General features: G+C 37.4%; 1 protein-coding gene across 1 annotated transcript; it reads right to left on the bottom strand.

Moving 5' to 3' along the window:
- Positions 1-576: 576 nt before the first annotated feature.
- On the bottom strand, positions 577-10881 carry LOC103800923 (mucin-5AC-like; the record flags this gene model as incomplete). The annotated part of the gene is made up of 13 exons (XM_009073315.1): positions 577-631; positions 1409-1537; positions 2498-2620; positions 2995-3029; positions 3307-3411; positions 4088-4265; positions 5045-5076; positions 6134-6312; positions 7209-7407; positions 7799-7982; positions 9398-9648; positions 9833-10007; positions 10658-10881. Coding segments are annotated over 13 exons (1869 nt in total), but the record flags the coding sequence as incomplete, so codon positions are not given.
- Between the last annotated feature and the right edge of the window lie 309 nt (positions 10882-11190).

Below are 11190 nucleotides of genomic sequence, written 5' to 3'. Positions count from 1 at the left end.
CATATGCACACAAATAGATAGCTGGGTATGATAAACAGCTTATACTTGAAAGCTAAGATGGATGGAGCTGAAATAGGAAATTAAGTCAGTGCATTTCTCTTCTTATTACTAAGGGCAAAATAAATACTCCTGCTGTTTGAGTTATCAATGGATGAAAAATTTCCTTTATCTTATGCAACTTTGGTGCAGGATGCAGAAATAAAGAGCAGTCCTGTGGCAACTGCTCAATGCACACCCACCTGCTAGGACTGACTTCACTTTCTTTAAGAGAATGTATCTATAGAAATCGGAGAATAGTCATAGTTCTCACCCTTTCACAGCAAAGCTAATGTTTAACAGTAGAGAACTGGAAAGTTCACCATATCTATGTTTCCCAAGGCCCTAAAATGCATAGTGGATATGTTCCATTCCTTTCTTTTTCCACTCATTTCCTTTCTCACCCCAGTGTGAAGCAGTGATACCAAAACTGGTCTGTTCACCTCTTCTGTCTATGCATCTTCCATGCAAAATGGGCTAATATACCTAATAAGGGACATATTATAATTACTTATTCTTAAGAAAATTATCAATACTTACCCTTTGGTTTCTTGCACTCTAGACAGCAGCCATCGTCAGACATCTTGACGTCATCCTGGAGTGTGAAAACGAAAAGGTAACTCAGGTTTCATATTTGCACACTAAATCAGAGATTTTCCTTGCTTCCTAAGGTTCTCTGGCACCAGAGAGGTTTTTCTTCCTATTGACATGGAATCCAATTTCAAACAAGGCTAAATATTAAGGGCACATAACTACTTCAATATTAATAAGATTTCTTTGAAAGCTGAAATGGAGAAGGACCAGAACTGCTTTGTTGTTATCAGAGTTCAGAAGTAAAATTTCAGCAAAAAAGCTTGCAGCGCATATAGGTCAAAATATCGAGTGACCAAAGTCAGTACAGGTGAAGGATTATGTTGGACAGAATAACACAATAAATGAAATAACTAAATAATTGGTGAATGATGTTGTGTACTGAAGTAGCTTATTTTCACCTTTCCTTTCAATTAGTGAATTCTTTAAAAAGCCTAAAAAAATATTTATAATCGAAGTACTTTAGGAATAAAACCCGTATTATTTTTCAGCAAGATTCTTGCTTCTAGGACCTGACACTTTTAGGAATCCAAAACATTTTGCTGTACCCTTTTCTCTAGGTGCCCAATCCTCAGTGGGGATTGATATATCACCCGATTTAATTCTGAGTCGCTTTTCTGAATAAAAGTTGATGGGGACCAGATTCAGAGAGGACAAAAGGAGAGGTACTTCCTGTATGATGCTTCTGCTAGGTATTTTCCTTGGACACCATGGTCCTTCTATCACTGTTGTTAGCCACTGGAACCTTTTCAAACATGAGAGCTGGCAGAAGAGTACTTACTGGATCACACTGATCAGGGTTGAAGTGAGGACAGTTTTTCTGTAAGACGACTTGAATGAACTGGTTAGCATGTTTTTCACATGTGTAAATTGTACAGTTATCACCAGGTGGGTTCCAGTATTCTCCTTCCTGAAAGAAGTAGTCAGAATTAAAGTGAATAAAAATCATATATATATATATAAACCCCAAAACAACCCCCCCTCAGTGTCTTATCATTGCTGTCCACTGCAGTTTGATTATTCTGAACAATTTCCTTGAATTCCAGCTCATAGCTGCTTGCCATCTTATCATATTGCTGTCAGTATTTTTCATTAACCCAGTGAAGAGACTCTGTTTTTATTTGGATATGTACATGCTTTTTGTGTGAATACTATAAGAATATGGATTCATTTGGAAAGAATAATTTGTGTTCCAATGGTTTTGTATCATAATTTATGGGTATGTCCATTCAGATATATGGCAGAATTTCTAATAGCTTCAGTGACTCATCCTGTCCAAAAGCTCTCAGCTAACTTAAGAATGACTGTTTGGAGCAGCAAACTGCCTCCACAGATCAAATTATCCTTTGAGCAAAATGGGTGCTACATTTTCAGAGCTGAAGGCAAATAAGGATCCATTGCTTTCACCTATGTGTTTTTCTATGTAGATTTCTGGAAGCCATTGTTCAGTATCACAGTTGCTTCCAGAATTCTTAGAACTGGAATTTCATGGCTTAAGGTACTGCTCAAGCTGTGAGGAGACATTCCACTCCCTTCTTGAATAAGCATTTGTCTAGCATGAGAAAAGTTGCAGGAAATAAATGTGACAAATATAAGGAGAGGAAAGAATGAAAAGACTACCAGAGTTCACAAAAAGGGGAAAAAACCTAGAGATAATTACATGGAGCATGTGTGTAATGTTGTCTCCCACAGTCACTACACAAGCCTCTGCCTTGCATGAGCCGCAGCATTGTCCAGGTTCCTCTGTATACTTAAAACCCTGTTTTGAAAGAAATAGAGAGGAAATTACATTGAGTCAGGTCACTGACCTTAACTGGTGATTATTTGAACTGAGTGGGGTACGAATTTCTGACAGCAAAATAGCACTCACCAGTGGGCAGTATGTGTCACAGATAACAGGCTCGCACTTGACAGTAACACGGTGAGGCTTTGTGTAAAAGGATTCAGAACAGGTACATTCTTCACAGGGGCCTGATGGAATGACAGCTCCAGGCTAGAGGAAGTCAGGAATAAAAGTCATTACTGGTCAGTAAAAGCAATTTACTCTGTGTATGTACGTCACAGACAACACAAAGATGAACTATGTATAGGCCAAACTATCCATAAATACCATTTTGGTTGTTTTATTTAAGCAGATTTTCTGGTTTGGTAATATCCACTTTGGAGTTAAATTCTGCCAATGCAGAAAGGAGAGCAGAAAATGCTTTTGCTTGTATAGAGGGTGTTCATATGCCAACCTCAATTAAATAATGTATAATGTTTTATCTAAGGCCTTTCTGCAAAACACAGACCATGATAGGAGTCTCAGAAACTCTTTGTGAACTATGTGAAGTTGTATTTTTATAGTGAGTTATTCTGTGTACTTACTGCATAGTAGGTTTCATTGACTACACAGCCACGTTCTGTAAAGAAGGAGGAAAAATGGTGTCATAGAGGTGTAAGTTTTAAAAGGCTAAGTGTGTGAAAAAACTTATGCTTTGTAGGCCTGTGGTGGCCACCCTAAACCACTCATTCACGACAAAGCCCAACATCACAGAATAGTCTGAGTTGGAAGGGACCCAAAAGAACCCAGTATGATAACACAGATAATTTGGATCTTTCTTTTATAAGGTTTTAGTATTCATAAACTTAGAAAAAGAAAGCAGTAAATAAGACATGAAGAAGGTGCACAACACTTACTGCATTCAAAGGTAGGACAGCATTTTCCAGGCTGCATTGTTGTGACTACTTCCTGTCCCTCTAAGCACTGGGGTGTGACCTCAGGGCAGAGACTGGTGTTGCAGTCTGTTTCATGCAAGAGAATATAGAAAGCAATGAACTTAGAATTTTTAAATGAAAGCAATTTTGTTCTACATGAACTTCAGAAGTTTTCCCATCTGGCAAATATGGTGGTGTTTACATAAGATAGTTTAATGACTAATTCAGTCTCTATGCCCACCTGTTTTCAAGGTGAATGGGCTTTTCCATAACCTTTGTAAAACAAAACATTATGTGAGAAGAACAGATTGGGGATTACTGGAAAAAGATAATTCCAAAGAGAAATTTGCACCACTTGGGAATTCTGATTACTCTCAGTGATTCAGGAACTTTCTTGAGCAATATTTGAATGTTCAAGACTATTTTTTTAAGTTAAGATAATTTTCTTAATACTGGTCTCTGAGGTGGAAACTGCTTTGAGTAGTTTCAGATGGTGGCAGCATAAAAGGTTTTCAGTGTTAAACTGTAGAAGATTTTCTGTTACTTTTCTGTATCTAACTGTATAAAATCTTTTAATCTATAAATTCGTTATCTTCAGACATCTAGTATATGGTCTACAAGAAGGAAGGCCCTAAAAAGTGGGATGAGGGTGAAAAGCATCATGGCATCAATGCAAAGTATCAAAAACTGAGAAATTATTGCTGTAGTTTCCCCAAATGAACAGAGTATATTCCCTTTGATAAAGAACTAGGACAGTACTTACAGCACTCAGTCCTAGTACAGCATGGATCTTCTGGTATCTGTATCTCAACAGGCATGTAACCTGGTTCATCACAAAATACTTGCTGTCCCCAGGGACACTGATGTTTCGTACAGTGCACCTTAAGAGTATTTTTGTCACAGACACACTCCCGGCAATTGTTTGTCCATTTTTCTCCTGGCTATAAAAAACCAAAAACACACACAAAGGGAAGAAAAAAATTTTACATAAATTCAAACCAAAATAATTCCATTTGCCTCTACTCAGTATATTCATGAATACAGTGATACCTGATTACATCAGCCTTTGCATATTTGTAGATTTTATAAGAGACCCTCAAACTGGAGCTTATTAGGGGAAGATACTGGAGGCCACTGAAGGTTCTGAGTGTGTTCCCAAAGCTATCACTTTCTATTTGTTAGTGATGTTAGTATGAGGTATACAGGAGCTTTAAAAGAGGATGATTGAGCTTTGCATGTGTTTTTTAATAAGAAATGATCATATGACATACTTATTTGCACATTAGGCTGCAGATTCGTATGCAGCTGAGGAACTAAGAATGTAGACTATGAACATTATCAGCAACAGATAAAATTTGTTATCCATTTCTTCCTTCATTTCTAGTAACTTTAGCAAGACAAATTTGTGGATAGGAAAGAAACACACATGCCAAACTTAGAGTACTACGATCTATCTCCTTTCATCTCTTTCTCTCTCTTTATTCTTTGTTTTGGTGTTATTTTTATTAACGTATATAAGGTTATTGAGAGACTATTTAATTACTTACAGTTAAATTTCTTAGGGCTGCTTTAGCCCTCATTATTTTTAAGGCTCAAAGGGAACAAACATTTGAAAAAATAAAGTCTCCCCCAATCTAGTAAAGGTTTGGTTTAGTAGAACACTAAATATCCTTGTTTCACTTGTTTATGCTCATGAGGCCACACTGAATATAATACTCACCCATCTGGATACTCCATTTGGTTCCCTGCAAGCTAGAAAGAAAAAAGGAAAAAACAAAGAACAAATGAATTTGATTTACAGCACTGAAAACTGACATTTAGAGTACATTTGTGCAATTTCAAATAGAAACACTGTGAAGATAATACTGACGAGAAAATGAATATGCAGACTAGTTCTTGTCAAAGGTAGAGTTCTACCATCTTGGTGGGTCTCATGTAAGGAAAGATAATGAAAAAAGATAATATTGATTATTATTCTATTTTTTTGGATGAGGCGACTAAAGGAGCTTAAAGAGATTGATTTGCCAGTGATCTGAGCATGGAGAAGATGACAGTAGAACTCAGGCCTCCTGACTGACAACCCTGATCTCTATTTATTCCCCGGACTAGCTGCAGGTTACTTACAACATTCAGAGACACAGATGTTGCTCTCTGTACTCAGGAGTGTTGTTCCTTCAGGACAGAAACAGCCTTCAGTTACTCCATAGCCAGGAAGCTGAATAAAGCTAGAACGGTAGGAATATATGTGAGTACAACATTTTTGTAATGAAGTAGGAGACAGAGCAGCATATGTAGAATGTCATTATGACAGATACAAGAGACAAAAGAATTTACACCTTCTGTAGTGCAACAGGAAGCACATATTCATACAGCTGATTGATATTTATACATCTTGACTAAATTATTCAAATTCACAACGCATTTCATTGTGATATAACTCAAACGTCTAAGGAAAATAGATAGGTAATAATGGAAAAAAAAGAAAATTATAAGCAGTTGTTTCAGGGTGGGGTTTTTGTCTTTCCATACCTTTGATCACAGGTAACAGGATTAATGGGCCCGCATGGCTTATACACCAAGCTTGCTGGACAGTTTAATGCTGTAGGGTAGAAGATGACAAAGATTAATAATTGACAGTAGAAGCATTTTTGCAGCTAAAGTGCCTGCATCTTTACCTTCTTCATCTGCAGCTTCTGTGAGAAACGACATCACTGGGCAGTAGCCAAGCGTTAGATATAAGTTGTGTTTACTGAATAAAACACTATTTTCCACCATTTATCACACACATTTGGAGTTCTGCAATACTTACAGCATGTACTGTTGGTCTTTCCTCTCCAGTCGATGCAGACACCTCTTGCAGCACATTCTGTAGCATATATCTCCAAACTGGAACACTGCATGGATTCATCGTCTATGCGACACCCATCGAAAACGCAGCCTTTGAAAAATGGTTCTGGTGGTATCACGGTATGACATTCTGCAAAAATCCTGCAGGCAGTAAAGAAATCAACCCCGTCTATGTTAATGAGCTGTTATATAAAATCTGTTCCTGCCAGACAGCATTTTCCAGTTAATAGCATGTGACTCTCTACTTCAGAAATAAATGTTTTATGAGAAACAAAACCCTACGAATGGCCAATAATCTGGGGGATAGATTCAGGAAAGATCAGGAAACCTGAAGCTCTATTGTTGTTTTTTTTTCTAAAGAGGTTCATAGTCATAGTGTTTCTGTATATGCACATATCTTTTCATCAGCCTGACACCAGAAACCTAGTGTAAAAGGCAACTGCACCAGATTGAGAAAAAAAGAATTACAAAAGCAGTCTAGAGATAGAAAAAATTGCACATAAAATAACTCCTAACTGATTAGACACTACAGCAGGCACATGTAAGAGGGCCTTTATAAGTGACTCAGCTGAAAGAAAGCTTTTTTCAGCCTACACAAGTATAGGAAATACTCCAAGAAACAAGCCTTTCTGTTTTTGGAGCTCCATGTTTTACATAAAACAGAGAAAGAAGGAGGCTTTTTGTCCATTTCTGTCTGCTCTGTTGACCTATTTGTTCTTTATGGTCCTTTATGATTTGTACTGAAGACCTACTTCAGATTTAGAGTTCAGTCTTTGCTTAATAGTGTGACTTAGAGTTAATGAGCATACCCTGGAAGTATTTTCTGACTTCACCTCTCCTTGCTCAGTTTTCTTTGTCATGCAAGTGATTAAAGAAGAGCAGTTTATTTTACAAAGGCCTTTTGCTATATATATTCTGTCATTAAGCTGACCTTTTCAGCTTATATCACAATCTAGTGCTATAGCTGTTATTTTTCTTGTAAGATGCTGAGATAGTTTCATCTAGAAAGAATGAATTTGGTCATTGTATTTTCTTACTCGCTCAAGATAAGCTTGCAGAGAGGAGGTGTTTCACACTGAGGCTTTGGTTTAGGTGTGGTTATAACTGTTGGTGGTGGTATTCCATGGCATGTCTCATTGTAGTCAACGATCCAGTGATGAGCCATCTGGGGACAGGAAGAAATGATCTGGCCATTTGGTAAGCGGCATTCATCTGCTTTATTGTTTGTACATGTTCCTGGAAGAGACAAGCTGTGTAAGCTGATAAGCCACATCAGAGATGCACAATATATTGCTGTACTATGTTTAGACATGATATGGTCATGAAATGCATATGGTGCCTTGCTTCACAGGAAGTGTTTTCTTTACAGTTATATGAACTGTAATTTAGGCTAGAGAAAAACAAACAAACCTAAAACCACAGTCCTCCCCAAAAACCCAAAACCAGATTGCTGAAATGTTGAGCTTTTGATATCCTATAGAAGTTGAAGAGCAGAACTATTTTCTTTTCCATTTTACTGCTGTTTGAAAATTTCTGCCAGTCATGAGACTGCATAGCCAGAGTGGATGAGAATGGCCATGATTGGGTGGGGAAAGAGAACCACCTCCAGTTAGTGCATTTGTCTTACCACACTGTCCTTCGGTGTTGTTGCCAAATTTGCTGTATGGGAGCTTCACAGAGAAAATCAGCCCACTAAAGGTGATGGTCGCACCAATCTCTTCTATTTCAACGATCATATTGATGCCAAGTGTGGAGAAAGAAATGCCATCCTGTTTGAAGCCTGGTTTGACAATCTTGTTGTTGAAGTACATCTGAATGCAGGGTTAAAAAAAACGACACCATAAAACACAACTTCAGAATAAGCACTGCTTCTGCCTCATTGTTTCAAATAATATGTTTTCTAATCTTCATAATTATTCATAACTCCATATTGTTATGCAGCATATCCAATGGCCTTTGGCATTGCCATAAGAGCATATATTTGCATTGATATCTTGACTTATATTGCTAATGATAATAATCTAAGTGGTCTCTACTGCATTTGTGCAGAATGTGTGCTAAGGCACAGTATTCTAAATCCATGTATTTTCTTTGTATCCCTCATAAATTTTGTGCATTGCAAAAATTTTTCATATGAAAATGGGTGGTTGATTTCTTTAGCTACAGAAATATTCCTGCCATTACTATATAATAACTTTATTGCATAATCACACTGTACTTATACTACGTGTTAATTGGCATTGGAAGAGTTGTCTGAATTCAAAATGAAGTCAGTTGTCCTTAGTACCAGTTTTATGTAGTGGTCGTATTTATTTGTTAATCTGCAGTTTTCAATTTGCAGCCAGCATCTTATGTCTGCTAATCAAGGTGAATATATTTGCCTAATAATTTTTGTCAGTAGTTATTCTCAACTCTCTTTTCATTGAATTGGTATAAAGTAAGAGTTAAATCTGTCAGTTCCTGTTTTCTTTCACAGGGAAGCTGGAACCAGCATGCCTTTCTGACTGAGTACTTGGCATAGCTCTGTAAGGGGACTGTGCCTATTGATACAAGCTTTTCTTCCCACCTCTTGCATTCTCTAGTCAACTAATAGTTTCCTCAGTGTAACAGTGGGACTGATACTGTTTTCACTGGCTTGCCAGCACTAGTTTAGGATTATGAAGGTGAGGTGACACCCCAAGTCACACCTTTTCTTCAGCTATACCTCTCTTCCCAGTAGGAAATTGGAGGGGGAATCATGTCAGGGCTCTGGCACCTGAAGCTCCCTATGCAGAGGAAGCAGTCCCTAGTCATCCAGCTGATAAGGAATATACACCCTTCTTCACCCTGAGAGAAGAATCATTCCTGTGACTTACATTTGTGTTTCTCCAAAATGTGTTTGCTTGCATAAATGAATGTACCAGTTTTCATGAAATATGAATCAAGCATGAGTATAAGCATTCTTTGTATCTTCCCTATCAGCTTATTACTCTGTTTTCTGTTTAGTATTATTTACGCGTGAGCATACATAATACATTTATATCTGCATAGTGCTAAGCTTTTTCTAACCTTTTGTTCTCAAAATCCAGTGCAATCTCTTCTTTTTTTCCCCTAACAATACCCCCCACCCCGATCACCTCCATGACATGATATTCTAAGAGACTGTATTTCAAATCAGACTCAAGAAGGCTTATGGACCTGCTTTCTTTTTTTTGCAAAAACAGAGATACAAAAAAGTGTACTTTACCACATTGGTCATCACACCATTCAGGAGTTTACGAGTCAGCACCACTTCTGCAGATTTGTAGAAAATCATAATGGATTTAGGGCAGGAGAGTCCATCTTTTGCGTCACAGTAGTAATTGTCAATGTAAACACGGAAGTTGTCATATTTAGGGACAATCTGTTTCACCAGGACGTAAGTGCAGTTTTCAAGGAAAGTATAGTAGGTTCCATCAAAAGTAATGTAATGAGGATCACCCCATCCACTGCACACACCTGGTAGGGCGAAAATATTTGGAAAACTAAGATAAGAATTAATGTAGAAGAAAGAATTTAGAAGCTGAAGTGAATATACTGCAATTTTTAGAGCAATCCTAAGAAGAGAAAATGCCCATATAATATGTGTGAAGCTTTGCTATTTTTTTCCGGAAACGTTATTCCTTAATCTACTGGTACTTACATTGACACTCATATCGGTAACAGCAGCCATTTTCATCCGGTACCAGTATTGCAGGATATTTGTTTGCACAGGTAATTTCCTTTACAGGTGGGCAGTACGTTGGTACTACTTCTATATTGTTGTCTCCCTTACAGACAACTTCAGTACAGTTGGATAATTTGTAACTTTCTCCAGGCTGCAAAATGATCAAAAAAATTCTTGTCAGAGAAGTTTGCAAACAGCTATAGACTTTACTCCAATTTTTAGTTTTATGGTATAGTGGGATTTTTTTAATGCTGAAAGGAGGTGGGAACCTTAATTTCAGCTGTTTCATCTGCATCAGGAGATCTTCTGGGATTTGAGGGGATAAGTATTGGGTTAAAGGAAACGATATTCTTTATCGAGCTATGTATAGTGTGCTTCACTGTCAGCAAAGACTAGCACCAGAAAAAAAAGAGTACAGATGTACAGGTAAGAGGGCAGGAGAACAAAAATGGATACAAGTCACCAAAGTAGCTTCAATATTTCTGTTTTGTGAAAAAAATACGATGCACAAGAAAACTCCCTCTGTTATTTCAGAGAGAAGTTTTGTTATTTATGCAATGCAGTGCATTAGAAAGCATTCTACTAGAATTAATGCGAAAAGAATATTGTCACTTGATTTATCAGTACCAAACCCAGAAATTATAAAGAAGGCAAAATCAAACTATCTGTCATATATTGCCCATCATTAGCACAATAATTCTGACTATCTGCACATGTAAGGCTTAAAGACTAAAGGGTGTTCCTTTATGGAATCAACCAAATAACGTTATTCCAACAATAATAGAGTAACAAATTACATACCCGAAGTGGAGGGTAAGTAGCAGAAACACAACCATAAGCATGTGGTATTTCAGAACTTGTAGGCAGAGGAACTGATGTGGTTACAGTAGACCATTCAGAGGAAGTAGTGGCTACAGGAGTAGTTACATGACAAGGTAAACTGTGGCGTTCAACAGTACAGGCTAGACTACAGACGGCGTAAAACCTACATCCATCACTATCCATCCTGTTGTAAATCAATTCACCTGGAGAAAAAAAGAAAAAGGAGAAACACAGGAAGAAGGAAAAAAAAAGGAAAGAAAAAGTTAAAAAGTGAAAAAATTAACAAGGCATAAAAAAAATTAAATGTAGACATTCTGATGAGGAAGGAAAAAGATTACAAAAAAAGGATGCAAAATTAAGAAAAGACAACACATAAGAGAAGAACAGACAAAAAACCTAGGAAGACTAACCAGGGGAAAAAACAGAATCGCCAATCTTGCAGAAACACGGTGTAGTTAAAATGGCAGATGGGGAGCTTGTGGTGCTGGGGCTGGTGATGGTGGTGGGGCTGG

The sequence above is a fragment of the Acanthisitta chloris genome, unplaced genomic scaffold (assembly GCF_000695815.1).
Source record: "Acanthisitta chloris isolate BGI_N310 unplaced genomic scaffold, ASM69581v1 scaffold40824, whole genome shotgun sequence".
NCBI classification, from domain to species: Eukaryota; Metazoa; Chordata; class Aves; order Passeriformes; family Acanthisittidae; genus Acanthisitta; species Acanthisitta chloris.
Note: the sequence above shows the minus strand (reverse complement) of the source record. Positions and strands in the feature narration are given on the sequence as shown.